Source organism: Pyxicephalus adspersus, chromosome 8, assembly GCF_032062135.1.
Source record: "Pyxicephalus adspersus chromosome 8, UCB_Pads_2.0, whole genome shotgun sequence".
NCBI classification, from domain to species: Eukaryota; Metazoa; Chordata; class Amphibia; order Anura; family Pyxicephalidae; genus Pyxicephalus; species Pyxicephalus adspersus.
This window is the reverse complement of record NC_092865.1, coordinates 53,007,396-53,034,599: the sequence shown is the minus strand read 5'-3', so window position 1 is coordinate 53,034,599 and position 27,204 is coordinate 53,007,396. Positions and strand designations below refer to the sequence as shown.

At 38.7% G+C, this 27,204-nt stretch overlaps 1 protein-coding gene across 1 annotated transcript in view; it reads left to right on the top strand.

The window, feature by feature from the left end:
• Positions 1-412: 412 nt before the first annotated feature.
• Positions 413-27,204, top strand: part of IL17RC (interleukin 17 receptor C) — a 43,154-nt gene continuing 16,362 nt past the window's right edge. The window contains exons 1-7 of the mRNA XM_072420656.1: positions 413-894; positions 21,483-21,504; positions 22,130-22,282; positions 23,187-23,327; positions 24,887-25,005; positions 26,148-26,259; positions 27,003-27,047. Of these exons, the coding sequence (XP_072276757.1) occupies positions 778-894; positions 21,483-21,504; positions 22,130-22,282; positions 23,187-23,327; positions 24,887-25,005; positions 26,148-26,259; positions 27,003-27,047 (709 nt within the window). The 5' untranslated portion in view covers positions 413-777. The remainder of the gene's footprint in view (positions 895-21,482; positions 21,505-22,129; positions 22,283-23,186; positions 23,328-24,886; positions 25,006-26,147; positions 26,260-27,002; positions 27,048-27,204) is intronic.

Below are 27,204 nucleotides of genomic sequence, written 5' to 3'. Positions count from 1 at the left end.
CCGATCTCTTAAAACTGAAATGTTGGTGCTTTAATACAAAAGTTTATTAATAACTTATTTTCATAATATTAAAGTTTATTAATAACATTTAATAATAAAATCCTTTGCAAAGTATACATTATTATAAACATTACAATAATAGCTCCAAATATTTACAAGCAAGAAATACACAATATATAAATATTTATAAAGATCTTCCCGAACAGAGGGACAGCATAGGGACAACATAGGGACAGTCCCTGCACATGACAGTACAGGGCACCGGGACACTTGGCACCCAGCTGCACCTCCCATAGAGACTCCATGGTGTCAGTGAGTCCATTCATAGTGTCAGTGAGTCCCTGCAGTTGGAGGTGTTTCTCCTTCCAGCTGGGTGTGTTGGAGGCAGAGGCGGTCCCAGCTATCGGGAACTGATCACACAGCTCAGGACACAGCACTGCCGGTGAATCCAGCACAGCACACAGCTAGGGGCCCCTAGTCACTCAGGGGCCACAACACTCCTTCACTTGGGATCTGCTGGCCTGAGGTCTTATCATGAGTCCCCCAGGGATCAGAGAGGACGGGTAGGGATCAGTCAGGACACCTCCACTGTGACCCCTCATAGCCCACCTGGTGGGACTCCTCTACTGCTCCCCTTGGCTGACCAATACTGGGAACTTTTTAAAGAACTTTGATAACTTGTTAGATCTGTCTGTCATTACAAGTTATTTCCTACGTGGATACTTTGTTTTGTGTGGATTCTTTTTCCTGTACTCTGGACTGTCTGGCTGGGTGACAATGACACTGGTGATATTCTTCATTCTGCTGATCAGCCCAATGTATGGACTGGGCAACTTGGAGAAGGGGGCACTCCAGACTCTACCCAGTGATGGGGGGGAAATCAGCTGCACTGGGGTAAGTGAGACTTCCTATAGATGGGATAGTAAGAGGCTAACAAGGCTGTCTTATATCTAAAGACCATTCCTTACTGTCAGATATAGTCCCAGGGAATATCTGTGAATAGGAGGGTAAGAGGGTCATATCTGACAAGGTTACTTTATATCTAAGAACAATTCTGGCTCCCGGGTATGATCCCTGGTAATGTTTGTGAATTAAATGGTAGTATGGTAATAGTTGACAAAGTTTTCTTATATATAAGAACTATTCCTGGGTCCCAGATACAGTCTCAGGAAATATCTGTGGATAAAATGATAATAGGCTCATATCTGACAAGATTGCTTTATATCTAGGGACTATTTCTGTCCCAGATTTGGTCCCTGGTAACGTCTGTAGACAAAATGTTGTGGGGGGGGGGTAACAGTTGACTAGGTTTCTATATATTGTATATATATATATATATATATATATATGTATATATATATATATTTATACTGTATATATATATATATATATATATATATATCAAAAAATTAATAATAAAGAACCATTCCTGGCTCACAGACTTGGTCTCTGAAGATCAATTCCTGGTTCCCAGATATGTTCCCTGGTAATGTTTGTAAATTAAATGGTAGTATGGTGATAGTTGACCAAGTTTTCTTATATATAAGAACCATTCCTGGCTCCGAGATACAGATCTGGTAATGTCTGTGGATAAAATGGTATAAGGGTCATAATTCAGAGGGCTGCCTTATATATATAAGGACTATTTCTGGCTCTTAGAATTGGTCCCTGTAATGAAAAAAAGGTTATGGGGGAAGCATAGTTGGCTAAGTTTGTGTATGTCAAAAAAAAAACATTTCTGGCTCCCAGATTTAATCCCCGGTAATGCTTGTAAATAAAATGGTAGTATGGTGATAGTTGACAAAAGTTGTCTCATATATAAGAACCATTCCTGGGTCCCAGATACAGTCTCTAGTAATGTCTGTGGGTAAATTGGTAAGAGGGTCATAATTCACAGGGCTGGCTTATAGCTTAGGATCTGGTTCCCACATATGGTCCCTGGTGGAAATGGTAGTTGAGAAGGCTTTATTATATCCAGGGACCATTCTTGGCTCCTAGATTTGATCCCTGTTAATGTCCGTAGATGTAATGTTAAGAGGGCCATAGTTGACAAGGCTGGTATATATTTTAGGACCATTCTTGGTTCCCAGATATGGTTGCTGATAATGTCGGTGGACAAGGTAGGAGGTTTATAGTGGACAAGGCTGTCTTATATCTAGGGACCATATGTGACAAGGATATGGTCCCCTGGTAATCTCTGTTGACAAAATGCTTGATGGGTCATAGTAGGTACCCCTTATTTTCAGGGGCTGTTGGAAACCTTGTTTTTAACATTCGATCTACCAATGGTTTTCAGCATGAAGAACCATGAACTGGTAGGTTTTCCCTAATCTTATCCTAAAGCTGAAACTGTCTTTTTAGGTAATAATTTAGTTGATCAATTTAATATTCAATTCTTTTTTTGTTGAATCTGCAAGACATTTTCAAATGGTAGTTTCAATTGACTGTCAAGAAGAATTATTCAACCCAGTAGAAATAGAGTGAAACTTGCCACAAAGATGGCCAACTTAAGGCAATGAGCACACTGGTGATCCTATCAACCTGCTATGTTACTGAAAATCCTCCATTTGATTGATTTAACTGTCATGATGAAAAGTTATGGCGGACTTTAGTTGATTGCTTCTGATCTGTTAAATACAAATCTGCGTGTTTTGGATAACTGATTGTAATTTAGATCAATGTAATAGATTGTTATAACTGATTAGATATTTATAACTGATTTCTGAAAGAATTGTGATCAATATTTTTACTCCCTTGCAAAATGACAATTGAGGTGTTTGATATTTTAATGATGCTTAACTTGTTTGTAATCAGGTGTCTGTAAGAGTTTTCCTGTGACCTATGTTACATACCAAACTTTTTTTAAAAAGAAAAAGAAAAACAGGAGTTGACAAAAAAATTGCGTACATTATAAGATAAAATATTAAGCTAGCCATGCATATGGCATTTTCGTGGAGCTATCAAACTTTTTTTTTATTTGTTGAAAATGTAAGGCACCTAAAGGCATAAAATGGTGCATTCAGTTAACCACAAGGAAATAATTATAAACCCATTTGAAACTCGCTATATTGTGACACAAGTATTTCCAGCCTAAGATACATGTCAACGTGTCAACTCAAGAAGGCTACCTACGTGACGAGTGCCTTGCTGGCCAAAGTGATGCAGAATCACTCACTCGTCAGGGTAGATTACGTCAGGAACTCTGCATAACCCCAATGATGTGAGCAGGGAGGAAGTATCACAAGTATATTAGAGGAAGCATTATTAGCAGTCCTGCAAGCAGCAAGTTGTCACCATCAAATGGTTAGCCTTCATGATATGGACCTGATTCTTCACCCTATGCTTCTATACCATAAAACATAACTTAAATCTTAAGAAAATTCCTTTAATATTCTATATATATTCTAATATTCTTTCTTTACCTTTTTAACTTTGGTTAAATGCTTAAAATAGCTTCCAGGTTCTTAGGGAACCCCTACTATAATTACCTAACAACTGAGCCAGTGGGAAGAATGTCACCCAAAAAAGATCATTGGTGTCACCTAAACTGACCCAAAAGGCACAAATTGCCTATTGCTCAAGGAACCCTTATCAATCTCTGGATTCCAATGAACCCTGGTTGAGAAACACTGACCTAACGTACCCCTGATATTTCACCCAACCTTACAATTTGATCTTTTGCACTTGATCAGGTTTTGCCTCATCCAGTAATCAAGTAAAAATCCAGCCCATCCTTCTTTTTGGTGTTTTGATACAAAACCTCTAACAGTTTTTTAAATAGTTTTTTGGGCCCTCTGGGAAAGTCAGTCCCTGTAGACCAAGGGTGTCAAACCCTGGCCCGGGGCCAAATCTGGCCTCCAACGTCCTTTTTTTTTGGCCCCCAAAGGAATCCTACATATGAACTGCAGCTGGCCCGCCTCTGCATTGAAATAGCGCTGCTACTACAATTACCGGCATCACTCGCATCTATAGACCAGCGGGCCCTCTGCCTATGCGTGGCCCCGCATTGGACTGTTTTATAGACGCAAATAATGCAAGGAATTTTAGTAGCGGCACTATTTCAATGAAGAGGGAGTTTTAGCGGCGGGCCACTTACAAGATTTAGCTTCTCATTGGCCGCGTCTGGCATTTTCAGCACTCCCCCTCGGCTGTACTTTTCCTTACTACTCCAAAGCATGGACCTGAATGGTTGGATTTTCATAGATAAATATTGTTATTAATATTGTTACCCTGTGCAAAAAGTTTACCACTGAAATTTAACTCAGGAGGCTACAAATAGAGAAAGACTTTTTCTTAAATAAATAAAAAAAAAATGTAAGCCTCTTTCTCTATTATAGGCTTGTTCCAGATTGAATGTGAAGCAAAACCTCTTTTTTTCTATATAAAAAAGTTTTATATCTAATGAGAAGGAAAAATTGCCTCAATTTTTTAAATAAATTTCAAGGTTGGCCCCGACTTTGTCTGAGTTTCTAATTTTGGCCCTCTGTGTATTTGAGTTTGACACCCCTGCAGTAGACCATTGTTCATGGTACAGAATAGGGGGGTCTGTGCTTTCTGAAACACACTGTCTGAATGGAGGACTTCTTTTTTATTAGCCCTGGATGTTGGGGATGCCCTAATTAAAAAAGGGGAATCATTTCCAATCTTATTTATAGGATTTTATTCATATTGCATATTTCTTGAATTCTCTGAATAAAGTTGTTTCAGTCTATGGAACTAAACCTTTGAAAGAATTGCAACCAGACGGGTTCTTTATTGCAGAAGGGATAGAAAAATGGCGGAAAATAATGAAGGATCAATGGGTGAGAAAACAATATATTGGGAAAACTGTGAAAAACTAACTGCTATTGACAGACTGCACCATGTATGTCGTTTTTGCACATGAGAAGGATCAAGAAAATGTAGCAGAGAGAACTGCAGCCTACACCTGAACAGGGAAAGTTTATCAATAGTCTTGGGTAATAAGTAACATTTAGAGCAAAGGAACAATTAGTCAGAGATGACGATTATTTTTGGCAAGTGCATAAATTATTATTAGACATCACATGATGCACATTGTATTTGACACATTCACCAAATAGTCAATGCATTACTAGGGAAGAACATATTTTTAGGCATATTAAAGTAAGAGCACACTTTTTTAGTGCCCATTCATTTTGAAAGAGCCTCCAATAAATAAACACACAGCCCAAAGTATACTTGAGCCTGTAATGGGAATGAAGCAGACAGTAGTGCATTGAGATGTGTTGTGCTACACTGCCTTGGTACGTTGGGATTCCAAAATAGATGGTGACACGATGAATGAATGGCCAGTGTAATAGTGTGATCCAAGCCATACATTTCTGTATTGAAATGTTTGTTTGAAAACATTTTTGTTACAAAACAAAAAGATGTCCAAAGTCTTCCAGAAATTGTAGCCATAGCCTAAATAGCTTTGAAAAAATTCAATACATTACATAGCTATACAAAGTCTCTTTAACAATCATTAATTCATTATAACCTTTTTATTGCTGGCTGTGGTTTATGGCTTGGTTTTCTGGAAGGTTAGCAAACTAACATTAGTTTAAATGTAAAGGTTTTGTTTAGGTCATCATGAGTCAAAATATAATCATCAATGGTAATTAATGTGATAAAAAAAAGTACTTGTGTTCAGCCTATTATTACCAAAAACATGTGCTGATGTTTTTCCGGTAAAACCTACCGGTAAGACGTCTGACTCATCTGTGCCAGCTATAGGGCCAACGTGATTGGGTTTTGTTTGGCAAATAAAGCGTGCTTTTAAATGAGTGTAAGATGTTTCTGAGATCATTTCAAATTTATTAAAGCCCTGGTTGAATAAAACACATCATATATAGTAATTATGGCAGATCCAAGATCATCCATGCCAGATTTAGTGCCACTGTTGAAGGGCTTCACTGGACAAATGAAGGGTGCTTTTGATATGTTTTTGAGCTCATTCCAAATTCATTAAAGCCCTTGCTGGGTAAGACATGCCATACAGTACGATTTCCAGACACCCAGGTCATTGTGCCAGTTTTCGTGTCAGTGTTGAAGGGTTTCACTGGACACCCAGGTGGAGGTCAGTGGATTTCCCATGTGGAATAAAAATATTTTATCTGAACCTGCTGTGTGACATTTACTCCAATTTGTTAGTTAGACCAGCCTTTCTGAACATGGGGGGCCCCTGAAATAATGTTCAGGTCTTCAGGGAACTCCTCCTATAATTACTATATCCACAGCTCACAGTATATTAGCATGGTGGTCAGTGGGGAAGAATGTCTCTTACATTGCTGGCCATTGGGAAGAATGTCACCCTTACAGATAGCCAAAAGGATTATTGGTGTCACCTAAACTGACCTGAGAGGTACAAATTGCTCATGGATCCCCTAACAAACACAAAAGGAACCCAGGCTGAGAAACATTGCGGTAGACTGTGAGCAGATATGGGTTCATAAGGTGTTCCATACCCAAAGCTGTGAAGCTGATATTTAAGGCGAGTCTGTTGGTAATATATTGTTTTGTTGATTGTCGTTAACAGCTAGTCAACACCGGCACTTACGCGGACAAAAATATCATAAACACCAATAGACAAATGAGACCTTTGTCCTTCCGTTAGGTATTACTAAGATAATGCTTAATTTTTATTAGCCTTAGAGGGTTTGTAATGTAACAGTCTGACGGTTATATAATTTTATTACCCACTAGTGTTGGAAGTTCCTACATGTGTTCGGTATTCAGAGAGCCACCAGAAATGACCATAATGATTAATTTCTCGAAAAGGGCCAATATGTTGCATGTCATAAAGCACTGTATGATTCATGTGCCAGTGTTTATGGCACATGGGTGGTATATATGTGGCAACAATTAATGCCAATAGCTTACTAACTCTTTTTAACACCCACGCAGAGCTGGTTATTGGTTTGATTTAGTTGTTCAGATAAGGTAGGGGTCCATCATAACTTGTGACGTTTTGGAGTCAAGGTCAGTGAGTTCATGTCATGGAAAGTCTCTGTTCAAAGTTCTTACATGTGTTAATTTGCATGTAAGTCTATTAAGAATGGCCTTATGCATATTTGGGTGAAATCTGATCAGACAATTCATTGCTTGAATATACATAAAGGTTGTGTAAAACTCCTTTATATACCATACCTTTTACCTTTAGATCTTATAGGGTCCATGCCTTGATGAGTCAGAGTTGTTTTGGTGGCACAAGAGGAACCTACATAATATTTGACAGATTGTTGTGATATTTTGGCTGGTTAATGCCCTTACTTCCTCATTACAATATTTACAACTATCCATGTACCACCTTCATTGTGGTTGCATGAATCACCCTTTGTGATTAATACAGGTTTATTTTTGTAACATGAGCCAACGGTGACTTTGCAAACATTATTTGTCAGGTGAAGTGAAGCAACATCGGCCAAGTGTATAAACGTTCCTATCGCTCAGCTGTGCTTGCGTTGTTTACATTGTACATGTCCCGCGAACGGCCAGCTTACGTATTATAATATAATGATTGAATCTTGTGTGTGTGGATTGCCTGTTTTTTTTAACCTGCACTACACACTTATTTTTATCTCCCTTGTTATCTCTATTTTCAAAACCATTCCTCTACAGATTATAAAGAAGTTTCCCAATTAGTATATACATCCATTGGGTCTGAATAATAAAAGCTCTCCAAGACTGGAGAAGATAGATTATCATGGAAGGACCTGGGTGATTCAGCAAACCCAGAATGGATCTTGTCCAGGATTGGAAACTTTTGCCAAATAATAGTAAATTATTTTTTACAAATTCATTTTAGGTTGGCTGGGTCACCCAGGTTCTCCCATGATAGTCCCATGATCTTCTCCAGTCTTGGAGAGCGTCACTAAATCAGGTCTATTGTACCACAACACTGTGCAGTACCTGCATAACTATGAACAAGAACATTGCGGCCCCTTGTGTTTCCAGATCCCCAGTTGCATGTTAATAGTTACACCCAGGGCATGTAATATACTAGGCTGCCGTTAATTATATTGCCCAATTGGAGGTTTCCAGGTGAATGCAACTTTCAGGAACCTAGTGCAGATAAATCCATCATCAAACCTAGCAGATCAGTCATTGAGATTCAATGTAAACACCCATTTGTTACCATGTCAGCATCCACTGATAACATATACAACACAGCTGCCAAGTTTCATCTATACATACACTAATAATTCAGTCAGTGTGCTCATAAAAAGGGAAGTTTTTCAATGGACCTCTGTCACTGAACTGTAACTGTTACAGGTGTGAGTCCTTGAAGAGGAAGGACAAATGGACTAAAAAAACCAAAAACATTTTGGCTAAATTGATTTTTATTTTACAAAATGTAATACACTGAAAAAGTCAGTGGCAAAGTAGTTATGTTAATATAATACTGGTAAGTCTGTACAAAGTCTACTGCCTCAGTGTTCTCCCCGGCCTCTTTTTGCCGGGCGCACCACCCGGCAGTTTCCAGTAACCACCCAGATGTTTTGAGTGGTTACTGAAAGGTTGGGTCACAATACAGGGGCTGACACCCACCTACAGCTTCTTCCCACACAGCTTTAAGGAATTTCTGGGGATAATAATGCGCCTTATGCAAGCTTATTCTCAATAGTTCATTACTAGAATAAAACATAGTTTCTGCAAATTTTAGTGCTATACTCAACCTGAAAAATTGGTTCTTCCATTTTTTAATTAGGGGTCAAGCTTCCCAAAACCGATATTTATGGTAGATGCTGGAAAGATAAATCATCTGACCACTACTTACAGTATATACCTAAGTATAAACCATGATAAGGTTTTTATTGCCCTTCAGAAAAAGGTCTCAGTTTATTTGTGGGTCTTCACTTATCACTCCGGTCTCACCCTAGCCTTTTATGAGGGGTACCCATTCCCATTGCTCTATTTTGTATTATTTTATATTTTGAATAATGGACGAGGACATTAGACTCACATTGTTACAGAAAAATCTCCATGGGCCTGGAAGGCCGGAGAAGATAAAATTTCATCAGTGAAATTGGGTGATCCAGCAAACCTGAGATTGGATTTCTCAAAAGTCATTTGCAATTTGTTAGTAAACGTTTTCAATCCTGGACCACATCCATTCCAGGTTTGCTTGATCACCTAGGTTCTCTGAGGAAAGTGAGAGCTTTAATACACGTTGGGGCCTAGATGTTAAAGAAGGTCAGAGGTTTACTCAGTCCACCAGGCTTTACCTATATCTAACAAATCCACTTTAGGTAGACTTAACCTTCTTATATAACAGGGAAAACAGAAGACCCCAGACATATTAAACGGCTCACGTTTGAGTCAGGGTTAGTTCCCCCTTCTGATATGTTCCTGTGCTGGATCTATGGCAAAAGCTGCTGCTTTCCATTTGGTTTGTTGCATGATATTGCACCAAGACAGGACTATATTAAACCAAGAATTTGGCTACTGATTGTTGGCTTGCTAACATGTGCCAATGGCCTAAATGTGATAGCACAGCTCCATGGGATCCATTATAATATTAGCAAATATTATGCTGACATCCAAACCCCAACTGGATGATATTTAGTTTGCTATAACCTTATGTAGAATAAACAAATTATATATTTTTTAAAAAGTTTGAACTTTTTTCATCCTTCTTTTTAATTGATTGAAGCACTTTTAGCTTCTTCCCATCTACATTAATTTGCTCCAGTGTCGGCTATTGGTCATTATTATTGAGTTGAGGGCTTTGCCTTTACAATGTGCGTTGGCTCAGCCAATGATGGTCTCCAAAAGACCAGAAGTACATTTCAGTTGTTATGGTAAAATCACCAGTATTTATTTTTTTTTTGTTTTTAATGAGTTTTTCAGAGAAAAGAAAATGACATAATAACAACAATAATAAAAATAAGAAGAATAATAGTAATAACAGATGGACAAACAATGCCTCACCAGCTTACAGAATGCACAGTAGCAATCTGACATGAGTAATAATAATAATAAAAAAGGGAAATGCAAAAGTCTGTAAGAAAACAACCCTTTATGCCAGAAGGCTAAGCTGAGGAGCCAAAGGAGTGGAGAGGACAGGGACCAGGAGAAAGGGGGTGGAGGACCTTTGTTACATAGAAGCGTCCCCCATCTAGTGTGATCTGTATTCATTCCAGGGATCCCAAATAGCATCATATTTTCCTAAAGTATTATTGAGTGTGTGCGTTAGCTAATTTATTAACCATAACCCAGTTCATGTTCGCAAAAGAAAGTCTAGCAAAATCACATTAGATTTCGACAATTTAGCTAAAGTAATGCAAGCTGCTAACAGAAAACGTTTTATCAGTTTCAAAGAGTATTCGGAAACCCCCGCATCACATTTACTAAATAAAGCACGCTCCGTCACCGTTTTTTTAACCCCACATATTAAAAAAATAGAAACTTTTGAAATGGTATTAACATGTTAAATCTTTTATGTGATTTAATATTGGGTTTATATTTACTTTCAACAAAAGGATAGCAAGACAATTGTAGACAAAGGGTGTGCCCTCTGTATAGGTGGTATCTGCCTGGCATCTCAATGTACACACTGTGTCTGGTAGAAGAGGGGGGAGAAGGGGGAGTTTTTAGCACGCTACCCTAATTGAGGTCCCTGGGGTCCCTGAAGACCTGACATTTATTTCAACAGTTCCCCCATGTTAAAAAGGTCAATAAACACTGACGACGATTGCCATGCTGTAGGGCCTTTTCTATGCTTTTACTGCCTTATAACACGCACCGGAGTTTCCGTGCAAAGGTAAGAAGCCCACATGACCCCCTTCTTTCTGGAGGATTAGATGAAATCTGGTTATGTACAATGGATTTTACACAAGCCCTGATTTATTTCCTGTCTCTAAGTCCCATCTCTGCTACCATGTCCTGTCTTATCTGACCGAACACTAAATAAATATGTTTTTTAATTAAATGTTGGACAGCCTAAGCTGTATATTAGGCCATTTTTATCATTTGTGATAATGAAATCCTGATAACTTTATTAGAAATAAAAAAAAAACACACACAAGAAGATCTTACCCTTCAGCTCTGTAAACAAAGGGCAAAGTTTATGATAGGACAAAGAGCAATGATATATCTTAAAGTCAATTTGAGGGCGGCTTTATAAAATACGGATCCATTATAGTGTGTGGCGGAAATTTGGGTTTGAGCCACATGACCTGGATTCACCATGTTAGGTTGGGTGAACTGTGGGTGAGGATGTCAGCAAAGTCTCCATTAACGCTTACCAAGATTTTTATAATGTCATTGCATGATCACCACCTTCTTTAGTGAAAGTTTATGCTCGGGGCATATATGAAGTCGCGGCACCAACTGCACAGAATTCCAGCATCTTGCACCGAGTAACATTCTGTATCGGGGGTAGTGAAGAACGTGTAGGGGCCCAGTTTGCTCTACCATAAAACCGGCCTTGCATAGGTTGTTCAGATATTTTCCACAGAGCTGGCAAATCTCTTGGTTTTAACAAGCAATACGATAAGGGTGACAACATATTATACAAGAGCTTATACAAGAGGGATTGTAAATCTTAAAACAGAACTAAACTTTGCAAGCAGACGGCTTTTTATAGCACGACCCTTCTGCAATAAAACATACTTATCTGCTTGTGCATGCACACTTCATTGTACAATCCTGGCATACCCAGGTGCTGGGAACAATTGGGCAAACTCATGGCATTTAGATGATTCTGGGCTATCAACAAAGGTGAAGACTTGAACCTGGAAGATGACCAGGCAAAGAGTTCAGTTATTTGTGTAAGGAGAGGTGGTTTAGTTGTGTTTATGGTGCCTCGGCATTGAAATGGGGCTGTTGTGTATCCCAGTTGTGCTCAGGAAACTGTGGAACCTTAAGGTTCCAGGGGTCCAGGGGTCCCTTGAGCTGTGGTAGGTTAACCTCCCATAAGATGGCACTTAGTTCTGGGACCAACACCACTTGGCAGTCAGCTGCATGAAACCAAGAACTGATATATGAGGCAGGACATTCTTTCCAATGGCAACCAAATTGCATTTTTCCCATTGATTGTTTATAGCAGGGATGCCCCAACACCTGAAATAAACTGTAAGGGTTCCTCAGGGGTCAAAAGCTTTAGCTCAGGAACAGAATCCTCACCCATCCCATATGTTCCTGTTTACTTTGGATCATGCCACCCAGATCCTGGTTATGGTTCTAAAATGATCAGGGACAGGTAGGAATGAGAGGACATCCTGTGCATGCTTTTTTCTCTGACCTAGAAGCTGGAGAAGGAGAAACTTGTTGTTTTGTCCTGTTTTTCCTATCTACCAGGAGTTTCGTGAATCAGTAGACTTTGACACTTTGCTCTGGCATCTCTCACATTATGATCTGATTTTGTTTCCTGGCTCCCAAATGCCCCTTATTGGAACCAAATCCTCTTGTTCTTCTTTTATTCTGATGTACAGGTAAAAATCTACTATGACATGACACCTAGGGGGTTATAAAGGGCTTGTTACCAGCAAATAATACAAATTTTTATATAGCCACATTTATATATTTAAAAAAAAGGTAATTGGCTGAAATGGCTGCTGCCTGGATTTTGGTGACAGCCAGGTGTCAAATAGAAATACAATACTATCCAAAGGCAAAATAAACACCCTTCAGTCTGATCAGAATCTAGTTACGAGCTGGCGACAGTTTTGTTGTTTAAGGGACAGCCTGCAAACCAGTTGGACCTGCTGGCGTGATTCAAAGTTGTCGGACTGGCGTGGCAAAACCAAGGAAACAGTCTTAGCGTGCAGGGAAAAAAGAGATGCAAAGACTCGGTGCATAAGGATACAGGCCTAACCTCTTGCAGCCAAAAAGTGGCCCTTTAAGATATTCCTGTTATGTAGACTTTTTTCTGAAACGATAATCGGTTGGCTTAATAAGATTCGGTATTGCTGTTTTCATAATTTTTTTTCTATTGCTGTTTCCTATCGATGTGTCCCAAGGGAATCCTACCTGTTTGAGATAAGTGGTCCTAGTGAGTTTATGTGCAAATTTTATTTTTTGGGGAGAAGGAGCAGAAAAAAGGAACATTTACTGCACAATGTCATACCCAGAGTATCAGCAATACAGCTGTAATTTCATCATGAAGCACCAAGCAAAATTTTGGACTCCGTTTACCACTTAAGTAAAAATGATGGATAGATGATGTCCATTAATTTAATCATGAACAAAAAATCCAATAAATAAAAAAAAGAATCCTTTATGCTTTGAATTATTACTCCTTAACACTCTTCTTGAGTTTTACTTTTTATGCCAACCCCTGATTCTTCAGATTCAATCAGGGTGAATGACATTTTACCTTTGAATGTCTTTGGAGTCAGTTCTCTTGTACAACCTTTGCCTATCATTGGTCTCTCCTCTTCTGGGGGTGTCAAATTACCCTTTGTGGGGGCCCAGCTCCTCCAGCCTTCCATTCATGTCCCTACATAATCTTTCAGGTTTAATCTATTTTTATTGACATTTGAAAAACATTGAAAACTAAAATATGAACAAAATGACCTAATTGATCTTATGCATGATTGCTTTCATGTGTTGTCTAGAAATACTTTTTGATCTTAATAGCCTTGGTCGATTTTCTAAAGGAGTTTTGACTGTTCACTTACTGAGGCAGTACAATCAGGCCCACAGAGACACAGTCAGAACCAAAGTGACACAATCAGGAATGAGTCCACAGAGACACAGTCAGAACCAAAGTGACACAATCAAGGGGTAAAATAAGAGGGGAAATGGATATGCACGCTTTATATTGAAAAAATATTCTCGTTAATAATGTATCCTATTGTACAACTTGGATGAAGTAGAGAAGTGAAACTATATTGCCCAACGTGATGTAACGCCTTCAAGTTCCTCCATTCCTTTGAGCTCATCGATCCTATCTACCCATCCTAAATATTCTTTTATATAGCTGCCATGGTAGGATTGGACAGGAATCATAGAGCAACCATTTTCAACCAGGAATCTGTGGAATCCCAAGGTTCCTTCAGAAGTTTCCAGGGGTACCTTGAGCCATGGCTGACTGACCTCCAAAAAGATGGTGCTTGCATAAGTCTGGGGCCAACACCCCTTGGCAGAGCCCGCTGCATGCAACCAAGGACCTTTTTAGCTGTGTGTAAACTACTGATGTATGGGGAGGAGGCATTATTCCCACTGACATCCAATAAAAATATCATGTTTCTTATTGATTGGTTTTAGCAGGGGTGCCCCAATAGCTGAAAATTAAGTTTCGAAAGTGTCAAAGTGAAAGCTTTAAGTCTATGGTTGCCAGCAAAAGTTCCTCTGTGCCTTTCTGTTTCCCCAAAGAGGCTGCCTTAATGCTTGGTAAAAGATAACGTGATGGCAGTTGTCGGATATTAATCATAAAGTTATCTCTCTGGAAAAATGTTCCTGTGGAACAGCTTTTACTTATTAAAGTTTAAAAACGATGACAGGTTCACTTTATGCTTTCAGCATGACATCATTGAGGGTTCTACGTAGCTTTTCCATTACTGGCATCTTTTTACTGGAATTTGCTGACTACACCCAGGGAGAAGATATCTCAGATTTCAGAAAATTCCCACACTTCTCCGACTGTTTGGAATGAAAATAGTTTTGCTTTCCGTAAAGCGTCTGATTCAAGCAACATTTTGTAGAAGAATCCTGACAATCCCCTGATATTTCTCATTCACTTTTCAAGTGCAGTAATAACGCTTTAATTTAAAACACATCATGTTTGGAGGCGTGTAATAAATAGGATCATAGGACAGGATGTTTGACGCAAAGGCGGGTTCTCTCTGCCACAAGTCAAAAGAACTGTTTCAGTGAATCATTGTTGCGGTTTGTGCTGGGGGCAAAAAAAAAAGATTAAATTATCCTCAATGGTTTAAAACTTAGGACATCATTCAGCTCTGGTTTCATTGTTGCCCAAAGGTTGAAATTCCATTTGGTCTTGCACCATATCCCCGGTTCGGTGGAATATGCCCCATTCCAAAGAAGCTTAAAACTTTAGGGTCATAATTATGTTTAGTACACGAAAGCTCACGGGTGTTGTCATTCTGCCTGAAGTGATCGAGTACACATGTTCATATATCCTCTCCTTTTCGTCTTTTTGTTTTTCCAATGTAAAAAAGATGACTCCAACTGTGGTACGCAAAATGCGTGAGGATTGAGACGTTTTGTATACTATAACCATTCAGGCATTTATTGTCTAGTTTTCTTACCCCTGGTGTGTTTCATAGGGGAATCACTTTGGTCTGTTTTGTCACCAAAGTTGTATTTATGTCATTTACACCTTGCTACTATTTGACTTATGAACACAGATTAATTTTGCCGCAAAAACACCAGTTTTTCTATTTCTTTATATTTTACGTTTAATTTTGGGGTCAGCAATTAAAATATTACTAACACTGGAAGGATGTTTCGTATGTTAGTTTGCCCTGTTCCATAGTGACACAATCCGGAAGGTGTCTACATAGACACAATCAGAACCATAGTGACACAATCCGGAAGGTGTCTACATAGACACAATCAGAACCAAAGTGACACAATCCGGAAGGTGTCTACATAGACACAATCAGAACCAAAGTGACACAATCCGGAAGGTGTCTACATAGACACAATCAGAACCAAAGTGACACAATCCGGAAGGTGTCTACATAGACACAATCAGAACCAAAGTGATAGATGAAGAGTATGCATTTGAGCTAGGCATCTAAAGGATGGGGATGGTAACTTGGCAAGGATCAGTTAAAGACATTTGAAGTCTTTATGGTTAAGGTCTACCAATATCAAAAGATCTGGGTCAATAACGTGGCACTGGATAAAGGTCTTGTATATCAAATACTAATGGTATTTTTAGAAATAAACCTGAAAACATCAGATTTGAGTGATTGGCATGCTGAAATAAAAGGATGTCTGCTCAGTTCACTTTACCTAAACCTCAACCCATGTTTGCTACTTATGAGTCTTCCTTTTTCTTCTTTGCTAAAAGGTGGAGTTCCCTAAATCACTCTACGTGTAAACAATAATCTTTGTGCTGTTTAATCAGTAAATACAGCAAAGACAAAGCACAGGCTGGTCTGAAGTGCAAACAGAACTTGCGGAATGTAGTAATCGTTACCAGGGAAATTCCTAACTAACAAAGGAACCTGACCAAGTCGGTTAAGAGACACAGTGAATGACACCTTTTATTCAACGTTGATCCGCCTTATTGTTCTGTACCGTCTTCTCTTTCTGGCAAGCCGCTCTCTACTATTTTATTTCTCTACTTCTTTATTGTAGGAGAAACGCTCAGAGTATTGTGACAGTAAAAGTTGCTTGATTTCACTGGTGCCACCAGAAATAGAGTTACTGCTTGTTATGTTTTCACATTTTTATATTTTTACTTAGTTATTCTATATTATTATTATTACACAGTATTTATACTGTGCTCACATATTACGCAGTGCTGTACAAAGTCCATAGTCATGTCACTACCATACCACTACCATGTCCCTACCATAGTCATATGTCTTTAATACAGTCTAAGGTCAATTTGGGGGGAAGCCAATTAACCTAACTGCATGTTTTTGAAATGTTGGAGAAAACCTATGGAAACACAGGGAGAACCTGCAAACTCCATGCGGATAGTGTCCTGGCTGAGATTTGAACCTGGGACCTAGTCAAAAAGATTTCTGACCTCTTAGCCACCGTGCTGCATATATGTATTAATCATTGTGCACACCAGACTATCATAGCTATAGGAGCTTGTTGGAAATTCCAAAACCATTGACATTAATATAGCATTGCCCCGTTGTCTAGGACATGATCTGCTTATCTGGGAAGGCTTACTTCGAGATTGGAATGTGTCTTGGGGAATTTGGGCCATTTGTGAATTCAGGTACTGGTTTTGGATGAGAAGACCTGGCTCTCAATCATTTCAAAGGTCTTCAGTAAAGGAAAGGTCGGGGATTTCTACAGGTACTTTCCTCCGCCTTATGGACTGGCTTTGTACACCAGGGCACCGTCATGGTGGAATAGAAAGGGCTCTTCACCAAACTGTTCAAACAAAGTTGAAAGCCCACAATTGTCTAAAATGTCTTGGTATAATGCAGTTAAGAGTGCCATTCACTTTCATCTATAGGTTTTCTTCTTTGGAAAAAGGATTCACACTTTGTGTTTTTATTGCCATCAGTGTTCCCATAGCAGAGAGTTAGCTCTTTGTATAGGTGATAATTGTCACTGAGGAATGAGGGGAAATCCCTACTTAAAAAGTTGCTTCTAGAGAAATAAGTCAAGGGGAGATCTTCCAGTAAGTCATACTTTTTCTAAATAACTAACAAGGAAATTCTCTTTATTATGATAGGTTTCCTCTCACGTTCTGTTTTGTCTTTTGAACAATAAAAGAAAATCTCCTGATTGTACTTTAACCCTTCCCTACTGTATCCAAAACCAAAAAGTGGCTATATTCACACTTTTATACCTAAAAGCAATGTCTGCCTAATCTAATTTACATTGAACTCAGATTACTGGGAACCCAAGTGGAGTATAAATTGTTTTCTAGGTAACATTGTACAGCACAACACTAATATCTGTAGGAATTATAGAACTCAGAAATAAAATCTGATCTTGACTCTATGTGAAAGAAGGTGAAGGATAAGAAGCCATGAAACAAGTTCAATATAGCACGGACGCCAGTTTGCGCACCATTGGCGATCATTCATATTTAGGTAAATACATTAAAAGCCTATTCATGTATGCCTAGCATAATCCAGCACAATATAGAGCCTGGCATGGGAAAGACTGTAATATCTCTGTTAAGATGTGTGTTGCAACATTATCTTCTTGGCCAAAACAAACACAGAAAATGAACTTTCAGCTGCATGTTTAAGGTAATAACTGGAGTAACAGTTGTGACATTATGGCATAGTTGGGAGCTTTCCATTTTACCTGACCCTGAAATATTTTATAGCAGGGTGCAACCACCAATAGGTGTATATAAGACTTATAAATAAAATTCCTTCCAGTGAGAAGACACAAACATTGGAATATTTTACCTCTCATTTTACTGACAGCTTTCAAATTTTGGATCTTCCATCTGCTCACTAAATCAAAAATATTAAAGCACTGGTAAATTGGTTTTGCTCTTGTGCACTTGAGACTGTATTTGTTTAGTTCTATTCCTTTTGCAGCAATTAAAATTCTGATGGGTTTTAAATTGTGCATACTCAACAAAAAATAAAACAAAAAGTTTTGGGTTCACAACTGAATAAATTTTTTTTTTGGGGGAAAATAGGGACTTTTTAGATATCAAGGGCTTGGATACATGAGCACCTTGAGTGCATGAGTTTGGTAAGTGTTCTCAAAACTTTCCAACAGCTCTTTAGCATTCAGGATTGAATTAAACCAAGCAGCTCAGTATGTTCTTCTGTGGACGTTGGTTCCCAATGGTAGCTATAGGCAGCAAGAATCTATTTTATTGGTGTGTAGTTAATACATCAGCCTACTGGAACAACAGAAGACATACATGCCAGCAGAACACCTACAATCTGTTCCACTCCTCTGGTTGCCACTCAGTTTTCTGTGCCAAAGTTGCATGGAGAATGGCATTCTAAATGGGCATCTTGGAGTAAATGACTATATAGTGTGTGACCGTTATAGAAGGAGTCTTGATGATCATTTGAAACATGAGGAATGAAGATTGGAGCAAGGATCAATCAATGTGCTATACCCATTAATTCCTTATTGATATCTTTGAACAGCAAAATAATTTTTTTGTTAGCAATATAGTTAATACATCTGCCTACTACAACCCAAAGATGTTCTCAGATATCTCATTTACAGACAGTTTCTAGGTAAGAATGTAGATAAAGAGAAGTTTCTGTCATAAATCAGGTTTAAACATTTACCTGGACCCATCATATAGATAATGTGTATATAGAATACAGGTGTACTGTATGGATTATATCTGTTCATTATCTGCAGGTACTAGGATGGTGCATTGACAATCGCTGTGTACACCATGTAATGTACTGTGATCAGCTATAACAAGACAACTGAGTCAATTTATTGAGGTATTTTACCTATCCACTGTGATTTATCATCATGATAATTTCCTCTTCAAAACGCTCCGCATACTAAATTATCGCTTAGATGTGCATTTCTGTTATCCACTTGTTAAACAGTTATTTAAACACTGAAAGCATTTATCATGAATTGGTATATGATCACGTTAGGTATTATGATGTGTTCACAACAAAGGCAATGCTTAATAGATTTCATTGCTAATTAGAATCCATTGATAATTTAAAGCAATAAATGATTTTGCTTTAAAAGCACCCCCCCCCCACTACATACAAGCCAGCAGCTCACCTAGAATGTGTTTTTTTTTTTAAATTAGAGATGCCCACCAAGCTGGCATAGGTGGGCATCTTGGATTTTAATGACTTCAAGTGTAAAGTGTGTGTCCCTTTTAGAGGGGTCCCGATGATCAGTTGGAAAGTGAAGGATGACATTTGGAACAAGGAAGATCAATGTTTAAAATAAACCTGTGCTATACCCATGTATGCAGGTAGTACTGGTAGCACTTTATTTTTTATGAAGAGGTTTTGTGGTAAAAGGTTCATTGCCTAAAAGTTCAAAATGTATAAAACACAGAGACTGATCTTGACATGGAAGTTGGAGGACCGGCAAGAGGAGGTGGCACATGGGCGCTTTTAGGTCTTTTTACATACTTTCTTTGGTTGAATCCAATTACAAGACAAATCTACAATGGTATATGGTAGCAAAATAAATATATCATTTAAATCCCCAAGATTCCACTCTCTGTTTCCAATGCTTTGGGCAATGTGTGTCAGTAGTTCACATATGGTGGACCTGCCCCAAAGTATGTATATTTTTATGAGAATTTGTAAAATAGTTTCAGTCACCCAAGTCAACTTCTTGAAAGTGTTTTATTTCATAGGAATGACTCACTCTTAGGAGTTAAATTCATTACATACTCTTAGCAGCCTGTATCATCAGCTACATTTTGGAGGTCCTCTACATTGACTTTTGATCCTGTCCATTCAAAACTGGATAATGGTTGATGATAAATGAATGTACATTATTCATTATTAATGAATCAGTGGTTTTCCACAAAACTTGGGATCTGTGGATCACTAAATTGGGTTAATGAAGGTTCCAAGAAAGTTGTGGATGTTCAGACTTTTTCTCCCTCCTCCTCTCCTCTCCATAGCTGTTTCTAGTTCCCATTTCTCCCCTTCCTCTCTTAATGTTTCAGTTTCCCCAGTTCCATTCTCTTCCCTGACACCTTTTTACTCAGGAGGCTAATAAAGGTTATTTTTCTAGAGTAATGTCAATATGTTGGTATTGATAATTTGTTCATTGTATTGGCCCTAATTTAATAAAGCTGTCCAGGACTGGAGAAGATAGACTATCATGAGAGAACCTGGGTGATCCAGGATCCTGGAATAGATCTGGTCCTGGACTGAAAACATTTGCCAACTAATAGTAATGATTTGTAAGAAAACGATTCATTTACTGCTACTCAGTTTTGTTTAATATTATTGCAAAAAAACACAGAGTCCATTGGGGGAGGGGGGTTTAGCAAGCTTGGACAGATGGTAGTATTTGCATTTTTTTATTTTTATTATTTTTTTATTATTACACAGTATTTATATAGCGCCAACATATCATTCAGCGCTGTACAAAGTCCATACTCATGTCACAAGCTGTCTCAACCTGTCTTAACCTATCGCCATTGTTTTGGAAACAATTGTATGGAAATAATGAAACAGTCTTGTTATTTAATGTCGACTATAGGTCAAAGAGAAATTTGCCAGAGTGTATTATGCTTTACACTTGTTTTACTAACCTGCACTCATCAGACCCATTAGACAATAACCTGTTATATCCAGTAAGGTGCAAAGATTTTTAATAAGTGGCTGTGTGGCACTAATGGGGGTGTACAGCGGCTGTTAAAATCTTCTCCATCAGACCTACACCAATACAATGAATACAAACTCTCTATAGAGATAAATGAATGGGGCGTCACATGCAGAGGTCAGTGAAGGAGATTTTTCTGGCATCTACACAGTTCCGACATAGCCATACAGCAAAATCTTACAGAATAGGGGACAGGCAGGGACAGTTTTGGACCAAATGTGGCCCTGGGCAAATCTTATAATGTGAATACCTGTAAAGGGACATTTCTCCAACTGTAAACAGGAATAAAAACAAAAACAAAACCCTGGTAGGGTTTTACCTTTCTCTATTCAATCAATATCCAAAAAATGGGGAGTGAGGAGCCAAAACTGATTCAGGTGCCCCTGTTGGCTGATGGGGGTCCTAGGCCCTTGTACAGTGGCAAACTTTGCACCTGTCTGCCTCTGATCCTTATAATTAAGGGACAGTTGGGGGGGTTATGTTTTCCCTATGTGTGAGTGAAGATTGTTCCATACACAACTGACTGCATTTACTAATTCTGCTTTTGTTTCCCTTTGCAGGATCTGGTATGTGAAAAATCAGGTATGTATGCTGTGAATCTGATCTCACCTGTCATTGTTATTTCTGCTGGCTGCCAGCATGCTGGGTGACAACCTCTCCCTCGTCAGGAATTACACTGGTGCTGCTGCTGAGTAGACATTTTTATTAGTTGCATTCCAGAGCAGAAAGATTTTTTGCTTTCCTTATTGACTGTTCTAGTGAAGGGAAGATTATAGAAGCAAGTGAATAAAATATAGATTAAGTGTACCTGTCCTGTACACTTAAGTAAGCTAGACCATAGGGAATTGGACATACACTTATTTTCTAAATTGCCACAGCAGGGCCATCAATTTGGACATCTTTCAGTAAGAGGTGTAAAGAAAAATACGCCCCTGTCATGCCCTAGTTACCTGCAATACATTGGATTAAAACCCAAAAAAAAATTGCTGAAAAATTTGAACAAATATTTTAAATAAAAAATTTGAACATATATATTAGAAAAATATGTATTATTGTTACAAAACCCCATTCATTGGCATCTTTTATATCCGCCAGGGGTTTAATATTTTAAAAGGTTTGTACATCCGACCAATCAAAGGTATTTGATTCCATAACTTTACCATGGCCATTGCTGATTGACCTGTTTGTGTCTTCTCATACAATACAGAAATGTTGTGCATGCCTGGGAACATGGAGACAGCTATGAGCCCTGTCCTGGTGCCAAGTGACCTCAGAGCAGAAAATGTGAAGAAATGTCACCACGATCGCTGCTCTCTTTGTGTTCAGGTGACGGTGGAAATTTCAGCAGCTTTCCCAACAGGTGAACATGCACTGATGGTTTAATTATTGAATGTCTTTGTTTCCAAACCCCTCCAGGGTACAGTAAGGAACAGAAGCCTTATTATAGTGTGGCAGCATTTTGCAAGGTGCAAATCCCATGATCTTGCTGGACGGGAGCGCTTTACTCTATAGCAGTACTTCATGGGAGTTATGTGATGGGTCAGCTGGAAAGTGCATGTATATAGGTGGAAAGCTATTTGTTTGTCTGTTGGGGAGATTTCATCTTGCTTCCTATCCTGGGGATGAAACAGGAATTGAGAAGAAATTCCTAAAGTGAATGGTCCTAGGAGCCGGTGTCCCCATAGGAGGTTTTACCTTTGCTAATAGTAGGGCAACATTTTTGGTTTTGCTTTACTTTCTGTAGCAATGGTCACCAGGAAGAATTAGAGTGCCCCCACAGACAAAGGCAAGTGATCCTGTACAGAGCTGCTTTGCAACTTGTACAACTTTCTGCCTACATGCACTACAAGTAGCATGGCATCATGGGTTTCCTGGTGGTTTTACCTAGGGACCACATGTAGTCTCAGTTGGCACAGTGTGTGAAAATGCATTGGAATAGCTGAAAACAGGAGAAGAGAAAAATTTGCTCCCATGAAAGGGAAATAATGAACAAGGACATTCTTAGCAGGTATTTTCAATGCAGAACTAAGCACTTTTATTATCACCTGTGCACGTTCCATCGTAGGGCACTACCATGTTCTTCTTTCTTCTCTGTCTATCGGGAATAGAATGCCTCCAAATGAAAAAATGGCCAAATCACGTCCTCAATAATCAAACAATTTGTAAATAGATCCCAGTGAAATTTTATTGACTAGAATTACATTTACTTATTAGTTTAGCCTTCAGTGTCACAAATACATTTTCAATGATCTTTTGTCTTCCAGAACACAGTGAAGAACTTGGGTCTGCTGACTGTGACTATGAGGACTACGAGGACTATGAGGACTATGACTATTATGAAGATGAGGAAAAAGTGCAAGCCACACCTGTTAATGTGTATTTACGGCTCAATAATTCCAACAACGGTAGGAGCGCTGTTTTCTAACCTTTTTAGGCAGATGAGGTTCAGTTTTTATATTGTGTAATTTTATGTTCAGATGGTTTTGTGTGGGGCCAGCTTGAGTCACTTATGTTTAATGTTAGCAAGCGGGTGGAAATTGGTGCTGGATTAGGGCTGGCGTTGTCTGTAGGGAGGATCAGGTGATTTTTGCAAAGTAGTTTTTTGTGAAATTGACATGAAAATTAGGCAAATATTTAGGCAAAGCATGCAGGGAAATCCCACTACTTCCTTCCAAGAATCTTCCCAGGTGTCAATGCAGGGACACAACGTATACACTTCATGGCCAAGTGACACTTTCTGCTCCAGTAACCTAATGTAATTCAGTGACTCTTTATATTCAAGTGATTCTGTTATCTAGTGATCCTATGTACTCCACTGATCCTGAGCTCCATTGATCATGTGCATACCAGTGATCCAATGTACTCCCATGATCCTGTGTGCTCCTGTAATTCTATGTTCTTCAGTGATCCTGTGCTCCATTGGCCCTGTGTGCTCCATTTACTCTGTGTGCTCTAGTGATTCCCTATGCTTAATGATCTTTTGTGCTCCAGTGATCCTACATCCTCCAGTGATCCTTTGTGCCCCAAGTGATATTGAGCTCCATTAATCATGTATATACCAGTGATCCAATGTAGTCCGGTGATCCTGTGCTCCAGTATTTCTTCGTTCTTCAGTGATCCTGTGATCCATTGGACATGTTAGCTCTATTGACTTTGTGTGCTTCGGTGATTCCCTGTGCTCAGTGATCGTATGTGCTCCAGTGATTCTTTGTGCTCAGTGGACCCTATGTGCTTGTTTGCTCCAGTGATCCTGTGTATTCTAGTGACCCTTTATACTCCAGTAACCCCCTGTTCCAGAGACCATGTGTACTGCAGTGATCCTGTTCACCAGTAACCCTTTGTACTCTAGTAGCTCTATGTGCTCTGGTGACCCTTTCTACTTTAGTGACACTTTGTGCTCTAGTGATCCCTTTATGCTACAGGAATCCCCTGCTCCTGTGAACCTGTTATGCTGTGCTCCAATGTCCCCTTGTACTACAGTGACCCTGTACTTTAGTGACTCTTTGAAGACTCTTTTACTCTTTGTTAGGAATAAGTAAATTCTTTCGGACCCCCTTATCACTAGTGTGGCCCTCTTTGGTATACACACACCCATGTTACCACACATCTGCGTGTTATGAGCCACAATTAAACACTTTTTTTCCAGCACAGAACTTCACAATACATGGCGGTGCATTAGTATGCATTGTGGGGCAGCGTAAGAAAGATGCATTGGGTGTGTGCTTGTATAATGTATTGTGCTCTGTTTATTTGAAAGTTAGATAATCTGATCATTTGCGTATAAATGCTCCTTTACATATTTCAGGCATTAGGTTGCCCCCTCCTTTGTATTAGTCATAGATTACATGGACGTTAAGCTTGTTTTAATATTCATGACGGCATCTTTCATCTCCAGTGACAATTATCGTATTTGCTCAATCTGTCATACTGGTTCCCTGGCTTTGATCATTGTATTTATCTGCAGGTTCTCTCCTCTGTGCAAACCTGATCATTGCTCCCCCGAACTTTAACTGTTACACAATGAGGCTGTCCCTGCCCTTGTCTGCTGTACCACCGACCCACAACTCCAGCAGTATGGTGGTGGTAAGTACCAGCTTCTCTTTATTATGCCAAATGACACCGTGCCGTGATCCAATGCAATCAGATTGCCGCTATAATTTGCTTGTTCAGCTTTGCTTCATTTGGTCAGCTTTTGAGTATTGCACGGAAACTAATTAAGGATTTGCTGATAGTGGGTTATAGCTGAACTGCTTTGTTTTGACTAGTGTAAAGTAGTAAGAAGTTACTGTCGTGCCAAGTGACTGACTGCACATTGGGGGCAATATAAATATATACATGGTCCGTATAGAGAACTCTCTTCCTTATTAACCTGAAGGTCATTACAAAGGAGAAGAGGGTTTTTTTTGCCTTCCCCTTCCAACTGTGTTTATAGGGTTTTTATCTGGGATACGTTTTTTTCCCTAGTGGTGGTATGTGGCTATGGACTTATTTAATTTTAACTATGTAACTATGTAATATACATTTTCTATAATTACCTCTGCACAATTATAATTTGATGAGTAACTCTAGTTCTACCCCCATTGCCCCCAAGCCCACCCACCAGTATTTGTTTGTTAACATACCATTCCAGATGTCTTCGGGCTGCTCAAATGCCATGCAAGATTATTTTTCTTTTGGATTGTCTCCAACAAAGACATCAGCGTAGCTCTCTGCATAATTGCATGTGAATGCATGTGACCAGTTGTGATGCCCCACTAGGGTTGGTCTGTGGCTCTCCCAGCTTATCTTCATTCTTCGGGGTTGAGTGATGATTGGCGTCATTCAGCCTAAAATACAGAAGTGATCTACTGGCAGAAAGCAATAATTGTAGGGAGCAACGAAGGGAACAACAGTAATACACCCTGTGCTTTTTTTGTTTTTAAATCAGCTTAGGTATCATTATAAAAAGATATTCAGTTTACTTGCTATAAAGAAATGCTTTCACCCATGATTCACCCAAGATAAATGTACACATTTTCCACAATAAATTAATTTAGGACAAGTGTGAATCATAGGTAAAACTTTATTCTGAATACAACGTGTACATTTTGGGTAAAAGTTAGGTGAAAACATGTATGAATAATATTTACAGGTTACAGTATTTACAGGTTTTAGGGGCAAACCTTGAAATTTGTCTTTTACATTTTAAATACTTTTTGAAATTGAATTTTTTAACATTTTTTTAGGGTTCCCTTGCCTATAACTGTATCAAGGTAGAGCCGGGCTCTGAAATGATAATCACATCGTATTCTACTCCGAGGTACTCCAAAATCCTCAGCATAAATCATGAAGTTCCAGGTAGGTAACTCCTATCTACTGATATACATATGTATTCTAAGCAAGGCTTATAATGAAGGAGCGTCCTTTGTCCTTCCCACTTGGATCCAGTGACATTGATAATCTCAAATTCCAGAGTAAATCACTTTCATGGGAATTTATGGGAATATAATTTACATATATTACATATATTGAAGTACATGCTTACCCCATATGGCACAATATGTCCAATATGTGTATTGCAATATATGCAAACCACAAATCCTTACAACACCACATTAGTAAGGCATATCCCTCATGTAAAGCATAAAAAATAAATAAGAAAACAAATCGGTGCGAATAATACTAAACTGTCTTACTGGTGGTGTGACCAGCCTGCATATGGAACATTCACTGTAGTGCTATGCAGGAAAGTGCAGGAGCTATGGATTGCACTAAAATTACATACATTGCCCACAAAAATAAATAATAAGAAATGTAACAAAACATAAAACAAACATAAAACAAAAACATTAAAACAACAAACAAAAAAAACACAACAACATTGTATCAAAATTGTGTTTCAATGTATTTATCACCAAGCCTGAAAGCTCTCCTTCTGGTTGCATTGACACAGGAGGTGAAGATTGTTGGCTTTTTTCCTTCTTTATCATCCTAGTATTGAAGTCTCCAGTAAGGAGTAGGGATCTTTGTAGAGGTCACTTAATATTGTTTTCTTAATTTTGTGGTATTAAATTAACATTTTTAATGATTTATTTCAACAGACTGCACTCAGCTGGACCCGCAGGATAATATATCAAGATGTGAAAGTAAGTCAGAGTTTAAAAGGTGCTAAACCCAGATTTATTATTATAAATGTTTTTGGAGTGTTACACTATATGTGTTATGTAGAAATATGATGCATTGCATGTTACATTACATGTGTTATCTGGAAATATGATGCATTGCATGTTATACTATATGTGT